The following is a 23,428-nucleotide window of genomic DNA, read 5'->3' as shown; positions in this document are numbered from 1 at the left end:
CTTATGCATCACAATCTTGCAGGGTTCCATGGCACAAATCAGTGTACCAAAAAAGCTTGAAAAACAATTTCGCCCCTTGCTAAATGAAGGATCAGTCTACCTGATTACTAATACTACTGCTGTTGATGCTAGAAGAAAGACTTATATCTATCAGCACCAAAGCTACATGATCCAGTTCAAACACGAAACAAAAGTGAATCATCTGGAATCTAGAGGATCAACCATACCAAAATTCTCTTTCAGCTTTTGCCCATTTGATCAAATTCCAGGAAAAACCATCACCTCTAAACCCCTCTTAGGTAATCCTTGCTTTTTAATTTACCCCTAAACACTTCCTATTATACTTGACATTCTTTTAACTTTTTCCTTCAGATTTAATTGGGGTAGTCAGCCGTATTGGTCCATATGATTTCGCGAGCCCAACATCAGACAAAAAACTCAGAAGAATTCAAATTCAGAACCAAGAGTATATGTCTTTTTCAAACATTAAACTGATAATTCAATATTTCACTAATTGTTTTTATGCTCTACCTTTGTAGAGAACAGACTCAAGAAGTACTTCTATGGGGACAATACGGAGAATCATTTAATGAAGCTGTAACACTTGAAAAATCAAAGGAAGGAATTGTAGTAGTCATCTTTGCTGGTCTTACTGCAGGCAATTTTGCAGGTTCATTCCATGAAAAGAATATGCCTCCTCACATAACATACCTACAAAATTTAAACTTATCATTTACCACATACAATTGTAGGTAAAACAGAAGCATCTTCAAGCTCCGCTACTCAAATTCATATTGACCTCGATATACCACAGGTGGAACAATTTCGCTCCAGGTAATTTCAATTTAATCCCTTAAAACTACTTAAAGTTCAAGTTTCCTGTTCAATAGTTTTCTTTTTCGTATCAATTATGATGCCAACCTATATTGTTGCAATTTTAAGCTATAAACTGGGATCTCCAAGCCTTCAACAACAGCTCCCTAAGATTGTACGTTTATCCCCAGTTCAAGCAGCAGGAAAAATTTACAACTTAGAAGAAATATCTGTTATGCCTGTTTCAGCTTTTCAGGTAAAACTGAACACATAAACAACCATCTATATTCTTATTGGAATTCCATATTTTTCTTCAGACAACATATAACTCTTATAATTTTCTTCACTTAAGGGAGGAGTTACTTATAGTGCAATTGCAAAAGTGTCTTCAATACTGTCATCAATTAAGTGGTACTACATAGGATGTCATCGTTGTGACAAAGGGTACAACAATAGTTCTGACTCCCCAAGATGTGACTGTGCGGTTTCATTCCCCAAACCAATGTCAGCTTCTCACCTTACATTCCAACAATTAAAAATAATATGATATAAATAACATATATGCCACTGACTATTTTACAATGCTTTAGGTATAAACTCCCCGTGACAATCACAGATAAATCAGGGAGTTTAGATGCAGTGGCATTTTCTTTTGTTGCTGAAGATTTAGTTGAGCTTGATGCAGCCCAAGCTTCTCAGAACATGAAGATAGACTCAGTTGAACATCCAGTAACTCTTAATAAAGCCATTGGAAAAACAAGACTTTTTACTATAGGAATGAATACTGATTCATCTTCTAAGTTCCCTATCAGCTATGTGCTCAAAAGGAGTTTCTCAATTGATGATACTATGCCAAATCCTCTGCTGACATCTGAAAAGGTTAGTAAATATCATCTGAAGATGCTATTTATCATTGGTTCAATATTTCAACTGAATTAGCTTGAACTATCTAACTAATTCAGTTCTCCAAGAACAAAGATCAACTCCAACTCCCACGGTCCCACCACCTATGACATATACAAGTAGCCCAATGTTTACTGTTCTCTCAATTTTTTCTATTCATCATATCCATATAAAACTATACTTACTAACTGCTAATGGCAAATTCATTTCAGCACAACTATTGATAATACAGGATTATCCAAAGATAGTACACCTCCAGAATCATCTGCAGCTGTCAACATATCCACAGAAAAGAACATGTCAGAATTACATATTCTAACTACTTAATTAAATACATGCATTTATTCATTAAATCTATTATATATTTCAGCAGCACATCTACAAAACGAAGCATTGATTTCAGTGAGGACTCCACTGACAAAACTAAAAGGTATACCTCTACTGCACATAGCTCATTTAGTTATTTAAATTTCTCAGTTACAGTTTATCCCTTGCAATAATTTTCTTCTTCATGGCAGTATCAAACAACTTGATATACCTGCTGTCAAACGTCAGAAGGAAGAGTACGTACTTCTAACCCACCTTCCAAATTGCAAAGTTAAACTATAATGCTAATTCCAATTTCTTATGAACCATTTCAAACAGCAAAAAGCTCCAACCAGCAAAGAAGGATAAGCTCACACAGAAATCTACATGATATGCATGGTACTTGCTCTTTACAGTACTTCAGATACAATACATCATCATACAAGCAAATCTTACTATGATTCATTCTAATACATTGTCCAACAAAATTTGCAGGTCAATACATCGTATACAACTTAAAGCCTGCAGATGCTTCCAAATAATCATCTCTGTTGGTTACTATTTCCGCAATCATCATCTATTGTAATTTGTTTTCGTTGTCAGACTATATCCAAACTAAATACTCTAAGTGCTTCCAAATAATCATATACATTGATTACTGCTTTCTTAATATTGATCCATCCCAGTTTCCTTTCATTCTAACAAAACTTTCGTGTACCCTATCATATAATCAAAGTAATATTCACATATTGTCTTACTTTAAAGTCCTTTTGCTTTCACTACAAACTATTCTTCTAAATTTTTTCTACAAGGTTCCGCAGCAACGTGCGGGGTACCTTCTAGTAATACTATACAAGTGATCCCCACTTAGTGTAGTTATTAGGATTTTGCTGAGTTCTGGTGAAGCCACGTCACCCTTTTAATCTCAGTCGTTCGATCAGTTGCTACAGACGGTCCGATGTATTCCATCCTTCCCTAAGCGTCGCCTCCCTCCTCCACCGAGCGCGGATTCTCCGCCGCCGCCGCCGGGCGCGCTCCTCTCCCCGCGTGCGCTCCTCTCCTTTCCCCACCAGCCCCCGCGCGCAACTCCTCCCTTCCCCACATCGCGCGCGCGCCAGGCGCGGGCCCGGCGCCGACTGCTCTTGCTCCTTTCCCCAATCGCGCGCACGCGTCAGGCGCGGGCCCGCCGCCGGCCGCTCTCGCATCCCCGCGCCGCTTCTCCTCCAACCCTCTCCCCCCGGCGCTTCTTCTCCAATCCACCCCCCTCTAGCGCTTCTCCTCCCCCTCCCCCCCCAATCTTTGTTTCATCCGAGCTTTCACTTCTGCGAGGTTGTGTGTTCTTCTACGGGATTCTCTCCCCGGCGATTCTCTGGCCGCTTCTCCTCCCTCCGTATATCTATTGAGTCGAGTGATGGATGCCACAGGCGATTTGTGTTCTTGCTTCCTATCTTCAGTCCCTGCATGTATCGATCAAAATTGAGGAGTTTCTATCAGGCTGTCTGCTCCTGCTGCTGCAGAAACGAGTGTAAGGTAAATTTCTCCATCCAATACGTATCTCTGTTTGATAAAATGCCCACATGTATCCTGTATTTCAGGTAGACAAGTAGCATCAGCCACTAGGCATCATGATTCACTTTTGAGTTTCCATTTTTATGGTGATCTTCTGCAAACGACTTTTGAATATATATAGTTGTCCAAAGATGCAGCCTATGGATACATGTTAAGACATTAAGGTAACAAGTGATATGAGCAATGTTTGTCTCCCTAAATCAGTATTCATGCATCGTTCTAGGGTGGGGGATATTTGCCAATAATTTCTTTGTAACATAAAACCTCAGGATTATAAGTTTTAGCCTGTATTTTCCTAACATTGCTACTAATATTGGATGCAAGATATAGTATGATTCAACACGTCAAATTTGAGTCAATTCATGGTATTTATTTGGTTTCCACTAACCCTGTTCATGGTATATAAATCAAATTTACAACTTTGCTGTAGCTATAATTTGTTGTGTTTATAAATTTATATTGCAGTTCATTCCCATTCCTATTGTCTACTATCATTGTAGCAGCAGCTATGGGCTATCACTGAGGTCAGTCTCCATAACATTCCCATCCAAAGCAGCGGCTTATCTGGTTTCTCCATATGAGTTCTCTATCAAGAAAATATCCCAATATATTTGGTACCACATATTCGTTCATGGTCACCGACTTTCCAGATATTATAATACAACCATCCTATGATATCTTCTTTGTAAGAGGTACTAAGCAATTTTCTCCTTTGCTGTGCCATTATCCTCTCACTTCAGGTAGCCGATATCATCTTTTATATTTTACTCATTCATTCATTTATTTGTTCTTTTTATCTCTTGCTAGATTGTTAGCTCAGGTTAATCTTTGTTCTCCCCCCTCCCCCTCCTATAAACAAATAACCAAAAGTTTGTTTGGAAGATTCAGTATCTTCGGTAAGCAGAGGTGGTCAAAGTTACATTCTACCTGGATGGCCACTCGAGGAAAATTGGCCTCCCCTTTGATGCTAAATAATATATCCTTACAAGTTTGTGATCCCCTACCTCTCTACCTTCCCATTTCATCTGTTTGTCACTAATGAAAATTATGATGGTGATTTCAGAACATTCAAGGGATTTGATCTATTTCACATTTCTTTCAGATCAATATAACTCCTTTTCATCGTAATGATATAATGGCATCAAGTGATTTGATCAAGCACAAGAAAGAGTGCTACTGCTACAGTGCGGAGTTACATATTTGATTTTTGGCATGTTCAGAACTTCTTTTGACCAATTTCTATGTTCTCAGAATTTTGTTACCATCATTCACTTAGTATGGTTACTGTTCTTGATGAATACCTTGTGAAAAAAAAACCATGGATTAAGCCTTTTACCTTACGGATTTCATGCATCAAATATTGCATAATTTTTTTATTTCATCGAAAAGATATAAGCTCTACTACGATAAATTCGTCAGTTCAGCCGATGAAGTTTGCAATATTGCAGTATGAGGTAAAATGGATGTTTCAGTGGATTCAGTCACTGAATTTCACTTCCTTTTGCTAAAAAGTAATTTGAATACAACATTTTTTAAACCATATAATACAATATTAATGTTTTCCTTGCCTCATAAATATTAGAATTATCATATATTTGTTTATCTATTTTCATATCATTTTGCAGTGCCACGTCCTATATAGGTTGGCTTTGCGCAACCTTTTACATCGTTGCTCGATTCGTCATCACATTGTTAGCTGGGGGAGCTAGACTAATCTTATGAAGCTTGATACTTGATCAGTAAATTACATTTTTTTTGCAGGGATCAGTAAATTACTTAGACTGCTGCTAAAAACAGACAAGTATGAACGTTTAAAAAGGAGGCTAATAAGCAGTTCCATTCTTGATGAACTTTCTGTAAGTTAAAAACGTATTTGACTATGGTTTCCTAAGTGTTTTTGAGTTTATATAGTACTCTTATCCATATTAATTGACTCCGTGGGCTGTAAAAGGTGCACATGTCACTATGTAATATACTCCAATCTTGCTCTTTTTTCACAAGAACATATCAATATGTATTTACTGTAGTCTCAACTACAACTCCAAACTTTCTTCATATATTTGAGTTGCTCTCACTATTAATTTATTTTTAGCATTCTTGGCACAAACATTTTTGGAAACAAAATATTCCGCAGCAACGCGCGGGGTATCATCTAGTTTTATAAAAGTTGGTACGATCACTTTAAAGAGGTGGCGAACAGTGAGCTTTATGGTTTAGAGCAAGACTAATAGTATAGCCGACCCGTTGGCTATAAGGTTCTTTGTAACTTTCTTTCAGCCTACTCATATAATAGTTACCTCTTTACAATTATACATGGCACACTTGTCTTTCTCACAGAGTTTTTTGGTTTTGTGTCCAAGCCGGCTGTAAGTTTACAGCCCGCTTCTCCTCTCTCTCCTCTCTTCTCTCCTCCATCGCAGCATTTAGCCCGTTTATAGCCTGCTGTTATAGTTGCCCTTATACTATAATTTTTTTATATTAAAGTTAAGTGTTGTTCAATATAAATTTTACGATTTAGTTAACTAAGTGCTATGTCATTGTTTCTATAATAGCCACTTATATGTGCTTTTTTTAAGTTACCTTCGCCTTCAAGATATTTATGGCATTTCTTTTTATCATTTCCAGGCTGTTGGTAAATCCATTTTGAGTATTATTGTGATATCTTGGCCCCAATTAGGATGATGCCTATGTGGCCCATATGAGTTGTGTGCGTATGTTTAGTACTACCTTGCTACTTTAGCAAGGGTGGAACCAACTTATAAGGCATTGTCACTCCAACCATGCCACTCCCGGGTTAACCCTTTTACTGGAAGCGACGACGAAAGTGTAAGCGGGTTTGTATGTGTAAGTGGGTTCGCCCATCGAATGGGCTAGCTACGCGGTTCTGGAGGGAGGGCCGTTACAAACGGTATCAGAGCCGACCCTCGTAGTTGCATGAGGCGGCCGTATATGGCGTCGGTATTGGACGTATGAATGTGCGCTAAGAGGGGGTGTGTTCCTGGACATTTGCCTGTGTTGCTGGGTAAAAGTGTAAGTGGAGTGGTATGTGTAAGTGGGCCCGCCTGTCGGATGGGTTGGCTACGCGGTTCGATCTAGAGGAAGGGTTGTTATAATTATTTGGGACAATTGCATTTGTGCCCTCACTTTGAAGGCTAATTGCTGTTTTACCCTCACTTTTTAGGGTTTGCAGTTTTACCCCCACTTTTTGAATCTGAAGCAACCGTCTGCCCTCACTTGTGACAGCCGTTTGGTGGGTCCCACGTTGTATGTTAAAGCAATACAAAAGCAAATAAAAAAAAGGCTTTAGGAATTATGAAATTACCTTTGTACCCCTAAGGGAATGGATAAGGTTGAGTGAGTCTCCCACCCTGTGCATCTCCCACCAAGTGCCTGGCGGCGGCGGCCGCAGGCGCACGTGCAAGGCGGCGGCGGCGGCGGCGGCGGCCGAGGACGGCACGGCGCGGAGGCGGCGGCCGCGGGCACTCGCGCGAGTCGGCGGCGGCGGCCCGGGCGCGTGCGCGAGTCGGCGGCGGCGGCCCCGGGCGCGTGCGCGAGTCGGCGGCGGCGGCCGCGGGAGCTCGCGCGAGTCGACGGCGGCGGCCGCGGGCGCGCGCGCGCGGCGGAGGTGGCGGCCGAGGGCGGCGCGGCGCGGAGGCGGCGGCCGCGAGCGCGTGCACGGGTCGGCGGCGGCGGCCGTGAGGGTGCGCGGTGCAGAGGCGGCGGCTAAGGGAGGCGCAGACGCGCCGTACGGGAGGCGGCGGCGGCCGAGGGCGTACACGGCGGCGCAGGTAGTTGTTGTTGCCGACGTCTGTCGTGGAGTCGCCGAACATGTACATCGTCGGCACCTTTGCCGCCGCCCGCCGCCGCGCACCTTATGCTAATTGTGTCAAAATTTTGTCGAAATTTTATTGAAATTTTGGTCAAATTTTGTAATCCGAACATGTACATAACATGCTCATATTTGAATTTTACAATCCGTAGTCACAAAATAGGGTAAAATCACACAAAGCTGAAAAAAATGAGGGCAAAAATACAATAACCATCGAGGGTATAAATGTCCTTTTCTCTGCAACTCACACCGTTAAAACTGGCCGTTAGAAGTGGGGGTACACGGCTGCTTCAGATTCAAAAAGTGAGGGCAAAAATGCAAACCCTAAAAAGTGAGGGTAAAACAGCAATTGACTTCGAAAGTGGGGGCACCGATGCAATTGCCCCTAATTATTTACTCGGATTTTACACCACATATGCCATTATCTTTTGTTAAAACCACTCGACAGGTTTGATTTTTAACTCTTTGACTATATGTTAGTTTCTTTACAACCAATCATATAGTTGGGGGCTACACCTAGTTATGTGCATCTAGTCGATTATTAATTCCAGCTCTTCACAGCGTTATGATTTGGTAAAAGCACTCGGGAGACCATGGCGGAGATAGTTGAAGCACTCGGCTTTCGATTAGCTTAGTTCGAGAGAAGATTATCTTTTTGACTGCGAAGGTCTCAGGGGCTGCTGTGGAGATTATGTGTACCATATACACACACGGATAGCTTATCCGACTAAAGATAGGAGGTGAGCCATATCCGTGTGTTATGTAAATAGACTTAGACTTAGGAATATGTGTTATCGTGTTTATCAAGGCGTAATTCATAAGTCTTAGTTGTATACTATTATGCAAATATATGAGGATATTATGTCATGTCCAACTGGATTCTCTACCTTGTAACCCTGCCCCCAACCTATATAAGCAGGACAAATATCCCCTGAGGACACAACTATAATCAGATCGTCAGATCGATACAACACCTAATGGATATAATCCTCGAAATAGAAGTAGGGTATTAACTCTCATTGAGAGGGCCTGAATCTGTATAAACTTTTATCCCTTTACTCACATTTTAGATCTCGTGCACTAGCTCTTTTCTCATTGCCGATTTCTATAATGGACACGCACGGTGTACCATCAAGCAAATACGTGTGGCGGCGCATTCATCCAAGGCGTGTGGCGACACCGGCGGCACAACCGCCAGGCAGGGGAACAGGATAAAGACAGACACACGCGGAAACAATAGTTAGCCTAGTTTTCTCCCACCTCAAGTCTTCAACCATCGATACAGCCCGGCCGCACCCATCCTTACAACGAGAAAATGCATTATTACCCGAAGAAGACTAGTTTGTGGACGCACGCGAACTATTTTGTGGACGCACCCATATGCAAAGTTGATTATTTATTTTGGTTTTCTTTTTTTTTTGTGTATAGTTGTATACAAATTAAGGGCAAAATAGATATTTTCTAATAGAATTATTGACTAGAAATAGCCATATGGCATATTAAGTGGGCCCAAGGATGATTTTAGGCCAAAACAAATACTTAGAGGATCTATGTGGATAAAATAAAATCTAAAGGACTAAATTGAGTTTTCGGTGAAACTCGAGAACTAAATTAGCTATTCACAAAAAATAAATCGTGTCAACGTTTTGCCAAGGACGTAGCGCTGCGTTGCAGCAATGGGTGTTTTGACTTTTGATTCCAAAATGCAGAGGGCGGGGCAGAGCATTAAACCCCCTGGCAAACTACTACGACGCTCTCTATTAGCACAAAAGTTGCTGCTGCATGGAGATCTGATGGAAGTGGATGCCTCCCCAGTACCATCGTATCACTAAACAACCTAACCATCTAATTAACAAGTTGTCAACCTGCTAAGGGTGCAACCTTAGCAGAGAGATCATCCGCAGAACGTACGAAACATCATTTTCTTTCTTTTAGGAGCAAGAGCAAATCCGACCAAGATAGAAAAATAAACACATATCTTAAAATACATGTCCATGTTCTTGATATTCAATTTGACAATTTAAAAAAAAATCTAAATAGAAATAAAAAATTAGAAATAAATAAAAGGGGGAAAGGAGAAAACGGAAAAAAGTTAAAAAATATATTTTGGTCCTCTTCGCCGCCCGCCCCTCGCCTCCTCTCTCACAGGCCGCCGACCCACCTCCTCTCTCGTCGGCCACCGGCCCGCCTCCTCTCTCACCGGCCGTCGCCGCTGCTGCGCCTCCTCTCTCGCCGGCTGTCGTCCCGCTCCTCTCGCCGACCGCCGCCCCGCCTCCTCCAAATCCGGTCGTCGTCTCCTGCGCCCCTGGTCGTCGGTGCACCCCGTCTCCTCCAGATCTGGTTGTCATTGTCCTAGTCATCGTCGGCAGTGGCGGCACATCCTCTTCGCGCGGCCGCCGTCCCTTCTTTCCGCTACCGCCCGCCCCTTCTTTCCGCTGCCGCCGCCACGCTCGCATCCCGCACCGGCCGCCAAGCTCGCGTCCCACTGCCGCCGCCTCGCTCATGTCGTCGTTGTTAATTATCATGTGGTAAGAGGGGTGACGCGACCCACCTTGTCGCTCGCCCCACTCGCCCAGGTGATCGGGCGGCTGCGTCCAGGCAAATCGTTCGGATCGCTCCATCCGGCATCTGAAGGGAATATTCTTCTCCGGACCGCTCAATCCCACTTCAGTCCACCAACCAAACACCCATAAAAAATGGGTCATAATGTCCTATTCATCCAAAATCCTCTATCCAAACACACCCTTAAGCAACCGTCCCAGGTGAAGAGTGCTCGTTGCCACGTGGCTTCGACACTAGGCCTTGGATGATCGAGGCCCATGGACACCACAAGCAAGCACAAACTTTTGTCGACATGCATGTCCGACCAGAGCTTCCACGAGAGAGCCTTTCCGGAGATGTAAGGGAAGCATTGCCGGGGCTGCATCGACAACGGCGGCGATCTCCTGCTGATGCTGGACGAGCCCACCGGAGACTGCTTCCTCCTACGCCTCATCACCGGCTCACGGCAGTCCAAGATTCTGCTCCCGCCGCTGCGGCAGCCGGCCAAATCCGTGGGAGCGTTCGGGGTGCTCGGCTCGACGGCGAGCTTCACTGTGGTAGTTTCCAGTACTAACGAGTGCAGGGCAAATTTCTTGCTTTACTGTCATCACGGTGGTGGTTTCAAGTAATAACAGTGCATTATTTGAAATTTTGAAAGGGACAATTTCGTTTCAACCTATGTCCAGTACTGATTTTACCCCCTACCTTTTGGGGTTTTTATTTTTCCCCTCACTTTTTTTAACTGAAAGAGACGTTTACCTCTGGTTTAGATAGAAGTGAGTGGGATCAGATTTATGGCAGTAGAGAAGTAGAGAAAATAAAGATTATTTGAATTGTTGATTGACTTTTTTACCCCTGTGGAATATCAAGTAGAGAAAACCCTTCTAGGCCGCACTCGCGCACACGAGGTCCCTCTCAAAAGAATTCCCATCCAACGACAGGGTAGGGGGCGTCGAGTGGGCGTCGACCAGGCGACAATGGCGTGCGGGTGTCACCAGGCGTAGATCCCTCCCGTCAGTGAGTAGGAGGCGCAGGCTAGGTGGCGTGGAGAGGGCTAGGTGGCGGCGGGGAGGGGTCTAGGTGGCGGTTGGCAGGGGGCTAGGCGGAGACGCGGAGGGGACTTCAAGGCAGCTGTGGGGAGGGGGTTAGGCGGCAGCGGGAGGGGAAGGGGCTTGGAGGCGGCGACGGGGAGGGGGCTTGGATGTGAACTGCGCCGTGTGAGGAGGGGATGACAACAGTAGCCCAGCTAGGCGGTGGTAGCTTGACGCGGGGAGGAGGTGATGGCGGCGGCGACTCTGCGTGAGGATGAGGAGGCGATGGCGGTCTAGGTGGTCGCGGCGTGGCACAGTGAGGAGGCGACGACAATGGCAGCTCCACGCGAGGAGGAAACGACGGCGGTGGCCCGGCCAGGTCGAGCGATGGCAACTCGGCATAGGGTGGAGGCAGGGGCGGATTTACTGTGGGGGCGGGGGGGTCTCGAGACCCCACTACCGCTCCCGGGACAGTGGAGACCCCCCTAAGACCCCACTAAAATTTTTTATGGGATGTGGGGGCTGGAGGAAGAGAAATTCGTGATTTGGGCCAAAAATATAAAGGAAAGACAGCCCACGACCACCCTGAGGTCATTATTTCCATTTTGGCCCAGGCGCCCAGCCCATTGGAAGAAATTTTGGCCCACTCGGCCACTAATCCAGTCTCCAACCGGCCATTCCAATCCGTGCATCCCCAAATCCCCAATCCTCTCTGCTCCCTGCGACCGTGCGTAGCGTCCGTTCCTAACCCTAGCTTGGCGAGTTGGCGGCGCGCGGAGGGCGACGGCTGACGGGGGCGACGGGAGGCGGCCGGCGAGTGGAGGCGACGCCGAAACCAGCGCACGGCGCGGCGACACCGGCGTGCCGCAGGCGGCGGCGCAGCGCCGCGGCGGGGTCGGGACAGGAGGCGGGCGCGGCCGCGCGGGCCAGCCGGCGGGAAAGCGCCGCCGCCTCGGCGGGGAGGCGGTGCGCCGGCGACTCGACTGCCAGCGCCCAGCGAGGCCGCAAGGCGGGCGGGCAGGCGGCAGGCCGCAAGCGGCCAGCGGCGCCGGCAACACCATGGGCACAGCCGCAGCACAGGGGCAGGCCACTGCTAGTCTGCTACTTTGCATTGGCCATTGGGTAAACTACTAACATCTGATTCTCTGAATAGAAATTGTGTCAAGAGTTCAATTTCAGATTTTCAGTGACTTCAATTTCAGTGAGTTAGTGATTCTCTGACAGAAACTTATAATTGTTTCCTATACCTTTTTACTTTTTAGATTGTCAACATGTCAAAAAGAACACTACTCACGTATTATTCTAGTTCAAGCAACACAGATCCTTCACCTAGCACTGAGAATTTAAGTCAGCCGAAGAGGCCTAGGGCAGAGTTTAGTCAATCAGATATAATTGGTGATCCAGAGCTTCGCAAACCAATTGAAGCTTATCCACCTGAAATTAGAGATCAAGTAAAGAGGGCATATGCATTGAGTGGCCCAACTCAACCTGATATTACTATATTTCCTCGTAAATGGCAAGGTGGTGAGTGGAGATCCTTTCAAAAAACTTGGTTCAATGAGTTTGATTGGCTAGAGTATAGTGTTTCAAAGGATGCAGCTTATTGCTTGTATTGTTACATTTTCTTTGAACCGGGAAAACCTGAAAAGTTTGGGAGTGCTGTCTTTGCTAAGGAAGGTTATGTCAATTGGAAGAAAGGTAAAGATAGGCTTACCGTACATAGTAATTGCAAGACTCACAATGATGCTAGGAATAAATGTGAAGACTTTATGAACCAAAGAACAAGTGTATCTAAAAAAATTGAGATTGTTAGCAAGGAGGAAGAAATTAGATACAAGATTCTGTTGACATCTTCTTTAGATGTTGTAAGGTTTCTCATTGAACAAGGTGATGCTTTTCGTGGACATGATGAGTCTGATACTTCCCTTAGCAAGGGTAAATTTAAAGAGATGGTTGATTGGTACAAAGACAAGGTTCCTGAAGTGAAGGATGCATATGAAAAGGGCCTTAAAAATTGCCAAATGGTATCACATCATATTCAGAAGGATCTTACTAAAGCTTGTGCAGAAAAAGTGACGGCAGTTATTATGGATGAGATTGGAAATAGAAATTTCTCTGTACTTATTGATGAGTCTCGAGATGTATCAATAAAGGAGCAAATGGGTGTCATCTTGAGGTTAGTAGTTCACATATGTAGTTTTATATGTTTGATTTTTCAGATTCTATTTTGAGTACTAACTTAGAAATAATTATTGTTGTGCAGGTTTGTGAATGATGAAGGAAAGGTGATGGAGAGGTTTCTTGGTCTTCAACATATTGAGAGATGTACGGCTATTGCTTTGAAGGAAGCTTTATTTGGTATGATCTCTAGTCATAAGTTAACCATCTCTAAGATTCGGGGCCAAGGTTATGACGGAGCTTCTAATATGAGAGGGGAATTTAATGGTGTGCAAAAATTGATTCGGGATGAAAATCCTTATGCTTTTTATGTCCATTGTTTTGCCCATCAGCTACAACTAGTAGTTGTTGCTGTTTCAACTTCTACCCCAGCCATTGCAGATTTTTTTAACTATGTGCCTTTAATAGTCAACACTGTGGGTGCATCTTGTATGCGAAAGGATGCCTTGCTTGCAAAGCATCACGATGTATTGTTAGAAAAGGTGGAGAATGGTGAGATTACCACTGGAAGAGGCCTGAACCAAGAAAGTAGCCTAGCTAGGCCTGGAGATACTAGATGGGGTTCACATCTTAAAACTTTGCTTCGTATTCTAGTAATGTGGGAGGCTATCATAGATGTGCTCGAGATTGTTAAGAAAGATTCAACCAAACCAACATTTAATGGTGGAGCATTTGGTTTGATGGGTAAAATGCAAAGCTTTGATTTTGTATTCATCATGCATTTGATGATAGACATGTTGAGCATTACAGATGACTTGTCACGTGCTTTGCAAAGAAAGGACCAAGATATTGTTGAGGCAATGAGTTTGCTCATAGATGTGAAAGAGCTCTTGCAGGACATGAGGGAGAATGGATGGGAGCCACTATTGAATAGGGTGATTTCATTCTGTAATAAACATGAGATTAAAGTGCCAAAAATGGACAAGGAAGTTAATGAAAGAGAGACATCTACACATCGAAGGCACAAGGTAACAAATAAGCATTACTATCATGTTGTTGAGATCTATCTTGCAGCCATTGATGCCATTTTGGTTGAAATGAACCATAGCTTTAGTGAAGTTAGTTCAGAGTTATTAGTATGCATGTCATCTCTTAATCCACGGAATTCCTTCTCCAATTTTGATGTGGATAAGCTTGTGAGGCTTGCTGAAATTTATGCTGAAGATTTTTTGGTTGGTGATCTTATGCTACTACGAACTCAACTTGGAAATTTTATTAGCAATGTTAGGAGAAGTAAAGAATTTCTTGGATGTAAAGATCTTGCAAAAGTTGCTGAATTAATGGTTCAGACCGGAAAGAATAGAACTTATCACTTGGTGTATAGGCTCATTGAGTTATGATTGATACTTCCGGTGGCAACGGCTTCAGTTGAGAGGGTCTTCTCAGCTATGTCTCTTATAAAGACAGATTTGCGAAACAAAATGGGGGATGAATGGCTCAATGACTTGATGATTTGCTACACTGAGAAGCAGATTTTTAGAAGTATTAGTGATGAAAAAATCATCCAACACTTTGAAGAGATGAAAAAGCGTCGAATGCTAGTGCCTCAACAGAAATTAGTGGTATGCTCCATGCCTCCATTCTCTCCCTAAGTCTCTAAATTATTTGAATTCAAAATAAGTCCTTTTCGATTAATCGTTCATTTGCCTTTTTTTTCTTTGTACAGATTACTAATGAAGAATAATAAGTGACTGGCAGTGAAACATCATCTATTGGATATTGGTTTGGTATGGACAAAATTCTCTACTTATCATTAATTTGACGTGTCTACTTTGAACTATACATGTAGCCAATTTATATGTGAGATGTTTCGATTTATGCTGGCTTAGTTAGTTCAGCCCCCACTACTTTTTTTTCCTGGATCCGCCACTGGGTGGAGGCGATAGTGGTGGCCCGCGCAGGACGCGACGATGGAGGCTTGACCAGGCTTGGCTATCAACTGGCAGCAGCCGGAAGGGGAGGAGTTGCTCGAGTTTGTGATTTGGATTTGCTTGACTTTTTTATGTTTGCAGCTTGCTATATAACTTCTAGTTGTGTCAACATTGTGCCCAAATTCTATCATTTTTTGTTTCAAAATTTGTGGTACAAGTATGTCTAATTTTGAAACATGTTATTTATTCCATCAAAATTGTCATATTTCTATAAGTTTTTGAAAGTTGCAGGACACAGGTAGAAAATATGTGCAAATACACAATTGATGAACAAAAATAGAGATAAGTGTGCAGCACAAAGTAAGAGTATGAATATCTTTTTGCCTAAGATTTTACACCGTTAACCTGTCCATCCAAAATAGTGGCAAAATTTGACTTCATTTAAAAAATAGGGGCTAAATCAAAATTGGACATAAAAGAAGTAGGGGTATGAACGAAATCACCCTATTTGAAAATAATATATGGTGATTGACCAGCTTGCCGGCACGCGGAGCAGTCCACGCATGTGTAGATAGGGTGGTGCTAATGGGCGGGTGATCACTAACCTGTCCCTCCCCTAACACGGCTTCGCCCAAACCAGCCCCCCCCCCTATTCTCTACTTACTGCACCATAATTTATTTTGAAAAAAAAACAAGTTAAAAAAATAGAAAACAAATCTAATATCTTTTATTCGTGTAGATAGACTTTATACTTATATATATAGTTTGTACCGTAAACTTCCTACGTATAAACTTTATGTATATAAATATTCTATATAAAAAGTATTTAAATCTAAATACAAATTTGAAACGGGTATATTAACTTTTGACTTATAAACTTTAGGTCTATAAATTTTAATTTTAAGTGTATAAATTTTAGATGCATAAACTAAGCAGAGCGCGCCTGGGCCGAACCTAAGCGGAGAGCGCCATCCGATCCATACGTCGTCCACATGGTAAACATCTAGGGCGGGGCTGTATAGGAGGTGGTTTGCATCTAGTCTCCACCAAATTTTTTTCCTCGCAGGTTCCTCCCTCTCATTAGGTGTGGGCCCATGACATGCATGCATCGCACACAGCCCAGGAAGATTTTGGGCTCCACCACCCATGAAAAAAAAAAGATAAATTGTGCCCGCAATCTCACATCACGGGAAACTAGAGGATGGTATATGAAAACACTCCCTCGAGAGGACTTCGGTTTTCTTCCGAGACGTCTACGGATCGGGCATCCGATTTTTTCACGGGCGCGCACCCAGTCTCCATCGGCGTATGCATACTAGTAATCAATAGTTAGGTTGCTTAATGTTTTTAAGCAGACTTTAAACAAATCTTTTCTTAAATTACTTGTCCAATTCACGATTCGATTGCACCACTAAATTCGTTGCAATTAAACCTTTAAAACAAGACCACACATGATTATAATTTAATGAAAAAATTATTTAGCTTTATTAATGAATTATTTTTAAATGTTTCATGTAGTATTCATATAATGTTTCACTATTTATTTCACTATTTAATTTGCAAATGTTACACATGGTGTTCCTTGAATGTTTTAGCAAGTATTTTATAATGTTTCAATAATTATATTTTAGTGTTTATATGTGATATAAAAATATTTCAACAATATCAAGTTTTTATAAATATATTGTATCTCTGATATGATTTTTTTTGGGAGAATAGCTACTTTAGTCCCTAAAGTTTCTCTGTAGGATCAGTTTAGTCCCTAACCTTTTAAATGGTCCAAAGAAATCCTTAAACTTTGTCATAAGGCCTAGAATAGTCCTTGGGTCCACCAAAAACATCATATGGATATGTCATGTCATCATTCGTGCAAAATCTACGATGAATTGTCCAAATTACCCTTACTTATATCATAAAAAAAATAAATATAAGGATGAATTAGACATAACCATAGGAAAAAAATACTTCTCCTTTTTTTTCACCCTTTTGAGGTATATTTTTGCTCTTACATTTTTCCTTTTGTTTTTTATTTTCTTATGATATATGTAAGGGTAAATTGGACAAATCATATAAATTTTGCATCTTTTTTTTTCACCCTTTTGAGGTATATTTTTGCTCTTACATTTTTCCTTTTGTTTTTTATTTTCTTATGAAGGTGACATGGCATGTCCATGTGGCGATTTTGGTGGGACCAAGGACTATATCAGCCCACATGACAAATTTAAAGGACTTGTTTGGACAAAATGAAAGATTAAGGACTAAAATGACCCATGAGTGAAACTTTAAGGACCATATTAGCTATTCTCCCATTTTTTTCACTCATTGGGACTCAGTTTTACATGTCCTATTGTGTACTGTCCCCATCCATCCTAAATCGTGGCTTAACCACTGTCCACGGCGCCGCCTCCGTCTATTGGGGGGACTAATAGGCGATCGATCACCAAGCGATCGCCCAAGCGATCGGATCGGCCCCCCTCCCCTATACTCCATACACTCCTCCCTCCTCTTCCCCCTTCCTCCTCCCTTTCTTCTCTTCCTACTACAGTACACCACACAATTTTTTTTAAAAGAAACAAAAAGTTAGAAAAATTTATGTATATAAATACTATATATAAAAAAATTTGAATTCAAATTCAAATTTGAATCGGGTATGTAAACTTTTGACTTATAAACTTTAGGTGTATAAACTTTAGAGGTATAGAAATACTATATATAGAAAATATTTGAATTCAAATTCAAATTTGAATCGGATATAATTCAAATTCAATTTAAATTGGGTATGTAAAATTTTGACTTATAAACTTTAGGTCTATAAACTTTAGGTGTATAAACTTTAGATGTATAAAAATACTATATATAGAAAATATTTGAATTCAAATTCAAATTTGAATCAGATATAATTCAAATTTAAATTTGAATTGGGTATGTAAACTTTTGACTTATAAACTTTGGGTCTATAAACTTTAGGTGTATAAACTTTAGATGTATAAAAATACTATGTATTAAAAAATTGAATTCAAATTCAAATTTGAATCGGATATATAAACTTTTGACTTATAAACTTTTGGTCTCTAAATTTAGATGTGTAAACTTTGGGTCTCTAAACTTTAGATGTGTAAACTTAAGGTATATGAACTTTAGGTGCATAAATTTATTAAATAGAAAAGTAATGCGGTGCCAAAAAATGAAATCAGGTGGAGGGAGGGAGGGGGAGGGGGATTGATCGCTACCCCCGTCCCCAGGCGATCGATCACCGATTTGGATTTCCGGCGATCCTGTTCATTTCTTTGAAAGCGATCGGAACTGAGACGGACACGGATAGGGGGAGCCACACGGACGAGCCAAAAAACGAAATTTTGTTTATTTTGACTCAATCCGACTCATCCTCGCTTATTACTCCGACTCGGCTCCGGCGCGTTACTCCTGTATAAGAGAGGAGGCAAATCAACTCGACAGTGCGGAACAAACCAACTAGGCCATACCACACGATGGAGATCAATAACAATTTCGGCGGCGCAGTAGGATCGCTGCCGTCGGGCTTTGGCAAGAAGCCATGGTTGGTTCAAGCGCAGGGAACTGAGACGTTGTCCTTCGTCGACATATTGGACAGAAGCTTGCACGTGAGAGTTGTTCCTGATCTGCAAGGCAAGCTGTGCTTGGGATGTGTCCACGGCGGCGACTGGCTGCTCATGGTGGACGAGATCACCGGCGGCTGCTTCCTTTTCTGTCTCTCAAACTCGTCCACGATCTCGCTGCCACCGTTGCGGGAGCCGTTAGGAGACATGGGAGCATGCGTAGTGTTGGGGTCATCGCCGTTGAACCGTGACTGCACCGTGGTGATTACCAGTCTACCTGAACCGGAAGAGAGCTTCCTGCTCCATTGCCACCCCGGCGACGAGGAGTGGACCAAGCTGATGGTACCACTCGGCTCTGACAGGTTGTTCGGCAAACTCGTCAACTGCGCAGGACAGTTATACTCTCTCTCTTCCTTTAGGAAATTGCTCACCATAGATGTGATCGATGATGCTCTCCATGCTAAGATATTGAATATTGAGTGGGAGAGTTCATGCGGTCACAATTTTGAACCGTACATCGTCGAGTCGTGCGGCAAACTGTTCGTTGTCCTAGCATCGTTATACGGGTATCCCTACAACTGCCCGCTTAATGGGGTTTCCGTGTATCGTCTAGATCGAGCCGAGTCAATGCTTAAGAAGGTGGACGACATTGGCACCGATCGTGCCTTCCTCATCTCAGGTCACTATGGCTTCTCGTGCACCGCCATGGAAGGGCTGGTGCAAGGCAACTGCGTCTACATCGTGTGGTCAGGCTACGACTGCGAGAGGATTTACAAGTTCTGCTTGGATGATATGACGATCAGCTTACAGCCGATCCTTGCTCACCCCACTGAAGATTTGCGAAGGGGATTTTGGTCGGTTCCTGCAGGGTGAGTTACACTAAATACCTTTCATACCCATGCTATGCTTTGATTACCTTCGTTATGAACAATGTGTATATGTTGGCTTATGGTCTCTAAACAAGTTATATGTTTTAATTACAGGATCGAAGCTACGGAATTAGTACAATCAGCCCCATCAATTCATTGTGATACAGAGGTTCGTATACTTTATCTCCAATATTTTTATATGGTGATGTCTACTATAAGTGATATAACCAATATAGGCCTTCTATCTTTTCTCATCCTAATAAACCATATAGGTTTATACTTACCACCATAATTCCTAATAGTAGAACATAAAGTGTATAATTGCTTCTACTAGTATTAGAACTCATAAATCAATGGTTTAAATCGCATCCACCATATTTATTTATTTATCCTTATTTCGAGAAGAATCCTGGAGTAGACTAAATACACCTCTTGAGAAAATTTAAGTACTATATATAGTACTTATACTTGCTTACAAAATTGTAAGCTAACTATGGGCCGCATCTCCTCACAGGTTAATGTATTGAACAATTTCAACAAGGATGAGGATGCACAAGCTACCATCAAGGCATCATGGCAAGACCTTCCAATAGAGATGCTAGAGTTAATAGTTTCAAATCTATCATTGGTCGATCGACTACGATTTCCATCAGTTTGCAAGCAGTGGAGCTCGGTTTCCAACCCAGTTGCACAAGCAAAGGTTTGGCCATGGCTCATGCACTGTGTTAGGCAAGATGGTGCTTGCAAGATGTTTGATCCTCTATGTGGCGTCGAGTATTCTATGAAGGTTGGTCCATTTGATGCCAACGAGCGACAGGCCTTCCGCTTCTCCAAAGACGGGTGGGTGATCGTCACCCAGAGTGACGACAACATCTTCGTCATAAACCCATTCACAAAAGAGATTGTGAAGCTCTCTATGGCCAGCGGCTGGTACAGATTCACTGGCATCTCATTCTCGTCGGTGCCTACTTCACCAGATTGTGTATTCCTGGGTGTGTGTAGCTCTCCCAAAGGCGATGGGATCAAAGTGTGGACATGTCGGCCCAATGAGGAAGAGACCGAGGATAATGAGATATACTACGAGGAAGAGACTGAGGATGAGGAGAGAGACTCCGAGGAGAATGAGATAAACTACGAGGAAGAGGCTGATCAGGATGAGGAGAGAGAGGCTGAGGAGAATGAGATAAACTACAATGAAGAGGCTGAGGATGAGGAGAGTGAGACCGAGGAGGATTATTGGAGTGAGTTTGATTTTGAGAACGACGAAGTCATGTTCCCAGTGGCACGCAATAATCCAGTCTATTTCCGAGGGGAGTTCTACTTCCTTGGGCAGAGGGGCAACCTTTCAGTCTTCAACCCAGGCAACAACGAGTGGAGAATACTCGATAAACCGGAGCCCATCCGCGCTGATCTAACTCCCTACGATGAGGGCAAGGAAGCTTGCTACATGGTTGAGCTAAGAGGAGAACTGATAGCCGTGTTCCATCGTAACGCCAATGAGCCCCCACGAGTGCTCAAACTCGATGAGTCCAAGATGGAATGGGTTGAAATTGAGGACATTGGTGGAGGAGCTTTGTTTTTGGATTACAGGGCATCTATTGCCTTGCCATCATCTGAAGCTGGACATGGTAATAGGATTTATTTCCCAAAGTTTAGTGAAGATGGAAAGAAAGCAATTTTCTATGATCTGGAGGCCAAGAAGTATAGCCCGATGTTCTACGGAGCTAAGGAACCAATGAACTGTGTTTGGTTTGTGCCTAAGTTACAGTCTGATGAATACTCCTAGCCAAGTACTTGTGCGTTACAATGCACACTAAAGTACTCCTAGCCAAGTACTGTATATGTTACGCAACCTCCTAAACCTATGATATAGACAACACTAAGGGTGTGTTTGGTTGAGCTGTGGCTTTTGGAAAAGCTGCTGTGAGCTGTGGGCCGTGGAAAATCTGCTGTGGGAAAAGCAGAAGCCCGTTTGGTTAGAGCAGCTGTCAAACTATAGGTTGTAGAAAAAATATCAGTAATGCCCCTAAAGGCCTGTGGGACTGTTTATATGCAAATTACTCGTAAAAACTTAATTTGTTCAATATTTCATATTTAAAAGGCTAATTTGGAGAATGGCCTAACCAAAACTTGTCACTTGTTTGGTTTGAGGATCCATTTATCTGTGTGTTCAGAAGTACATGTTCATTAGTACGATGAAGAAGGAAGTTATCCCACCAAAACCATGGGAAGACCTCATGATGGACCAACTCATCCTAAGATGGTTTTATTCCTCAAATTAAAGAGAACATTTACTAGAATTGAGCTAAAGAATATCTCAATTATCTTAAAATGTTGCTCAGTTACTTTCTGTTCAAGAACAGAAGTTAGGTTGAGGGCTAACATTCCCCGATTCCTTTCATAATTTTCTCTGGATCTTGAAGCTTGTTTCCCCATAGGTTGAGGGCTATCATATTCTAATGGCATACAAAGAAAATAAAAGGAGAACTTCAGAACTTACACAAAATTCAAAGAAGCATGAAGGTATGGTAAAAATATACATCTCTAAGTCATATAATGTTTTTCGGAGAGCTAGACCAGCACTAAACATTCCAAATTTTTTTTTATTGAAACGATCTTTAGCACTGGAAGGTTTCTTTTCCTGAAGAATAATTCAAACCATAACTATTGGATCGGATCATCTACAAAGATATTGCACAGCAGGATATATTTTTTATCAGATCAGGCAGATAAACAACTTTTTGGTTTATGCTCCTCAAGTTCCAGCCATGCAGCAAAGTCACTTCCCTTCTCCTGGATTCTAATCCTTCCTTTCTCAACTATCTCCAAGGCATTCTCAAAACTCCCTCCATTCCCATTGTCCTGTTCATCTGTTTCTTCAAGCTCAGTTCTCCTGTCCAGATCCACACACATCAATGCTGCCATTCTTTCAGCCAGTCCTGGTACTTCCCTCAACTACATATCATCAAAATACAAGCATAAGACCACTCATGGGAGTAAAAGGCTCTGTAAATGAACACACGCAAAATTTGTATTTGTTGGTCAGTAGACAAAGCTATCAGATGATAGCATGAAACCAATACAGCAGGCCCTAATTATGCAGTGTTGACCATTTATTAACCAACATAAGAAAGCTAAGAATACAAGAGTACAAGACATTAACAGCAAAAAAAACTAGAACACTCTTAAGTTAGCTCAAACTGTAGCTGTCGCTCACTTAACTAATCAATACAGTATAATACATTGACAATCAGCAGTCGAAGCAGGGCGGAGCCAGAAGGGCGACGGGAGACGCGGCGCCGGACGGGCGGCGGCCGGCCGGCTTGAGCACGGGCGGCGTCGCGCCGCCGTCGGAGCAGGGATGCGTCGGGCGCCGCCGTTGGAGGTGAGGTCGGCGTCGCAGGGCGGCGCCGGACGGGCGGCGGCGGCGCAAAAACCTAACCCGCGTCGGGCCGCCCCTGTTCGTCGCCCCAGCAGCGCGTTGGGTCTATTCGCGAGAAGGGAAGGGGAAAGAAGCGAATCGTTTTTTTTCACTACTAATAATCTCATGATTTGTTGACGCATGACGATACAGACTTCTACTAACACGGGCTGATTAATTATGATTAGATAGATCTAGCTATAAAAAGATAAACATAATAACATCAATTTTGCTTAATAATTATAAAACATTCGATTGTGGCCTATTTTTCTAACTGCATGATATATGATGACTATCTCCTATGAGTATGTACATAACTATATTAGTATTTTCCCTATTTCTTCAATATTGTTTTCTATTTCTTACATATATTTTAATTTGGACTAATTTTTTTCTCATAATTAAATAGATAAGAAATTATTTGTCCATATTTCTCCTGTAGCATGAGTATAGTGCATTATATAATTTAAAAATTATATTATAAGTGTATGTAATTTCATGCGTAAAATATGGAATTATAGG

The 23,428-nt window shown here is 42.5% G+C and overlaps 2 protein-coding genes and 1 long non-coding RNA gene across 4 annotated transcripts; 2 read left to right on the top strand and 1 right to left on the bottom strand.

Moving 5' to 3' along the window:
- Window positions 1-2,970: 2,970 nt before the first annotated feature.
- On the top strand, window positions 2,971-5,648 carry LOC9269275 (uncharacterized). Of its 2 annotated transcripts, XR_010734664.1 has the most exons (4): window positions 2,971-3,552; window positions 4,057-4,283; window positions 4,399-4,579; window positions 4,694-5,648. XR_010734664.1 is itself a non-coding variant. In XM_015792781.3 (2 exons), exon 2 carries the CDS (start codon window positions 4,169-4,171, stop codon window positions 4,628-4,630), a length of 462 nt encoding a protein of 153 aa, XP_015648267.1. In that variant the 5' UTR covers window positions 2,971-3,552; window positions 4,057-4,168; the 3' UTR covers window positions 4,631-5,648. The 2 variants fall into 2 exon arrangements, 1 of the variants encoding a protein (XP_015648267.1); XM_015792781.3 differs by having other exon boundaries at window positions 4,057-5,648.
- A 12,881-nt stretch (window positions 5,649-18,529) lies between these two features.
- LOC136351351 (uncharacterized) lies at window positions 18,530-21,271 on the top strand. The gene is made up of 3 exons (XM_066303349.1): window positions 18,530-19,485; window positions 19,600-19,654; window positions 20,000-21,271. Exons 1-3 carry the CDS (start codon window positions 18,530-18,532, stop codon window positions 21,269-21,271), a joined length of 2,283 nt encoding a protein of 760 aa, XP_066159446.1.
- Window positions 21,272-21,981: 710 nt separating this feature from the next.
- On the bottom strand, window positions 21,982-23,007 carry LOC112939871 (uncharacterized). Its single transcript, XR_003243789.2, has 2 exons — window positions 22,708-23,007; window positions 21,982-22,440 (listed from the first exon to the last, which is right to left on the bottom strand). It is a non-coding gene; the product is annotated as an uncharacterized lncRNA (long non-coding RNA).
- Between the last annotated feature and the right edge of the window lie 421 nt (window positions 23,008-23,428).

The sequence above is a fragment of the Oryza sativa genome, chromosome 8, assembly GCF_034140825.1.
Source record: "Oryza sativa Japonica Group chromosome 8, ASM3414082v1".
Taxonomy (NCBI): domain Eukaryota; kingdom Viridiplantae; phylum Streptophyta; class Magnoliopsida; order Poales; family Poaceae; genus Oryza; species Oryza sativa.
The sequence above is the reverse complement of the archived record's forward strand: the minus strand, read 5'-3'. Positions and strand labels throughout refer to the sequence as shown.

Bases quoted from the DNA above. Each gene is read 5' to 3' on its own strand.
- LOC9269275 (XM_015792781.3), top strand. From the start codon at position 4,169: ATGAGTTCTCTATCAAGAAAATATCCCAATATATTTGGTACCACATAT.
- LOC136351351 (XM_066303349.1), top strand. From the start codon at position 18,530: ATGGAGATCAATAACAATTTCGGCGGCGCAGTAGGATCGCTGCCGTCG. The intron at 19,486-19,599 runs GTGAGTTACACT...TTTTAATTACAG, and splicing joins TTTTGGTCGGTTCCTGCAGG to GATCGAAGCTACGGAATTAG. The intron at 19,655-19,999 runs GTTCGTATACTT...ATCTCCTCACAG, and splicing joins CAATTCATTGTGATACAGAG to GTTAATGTATTGAACAATTT.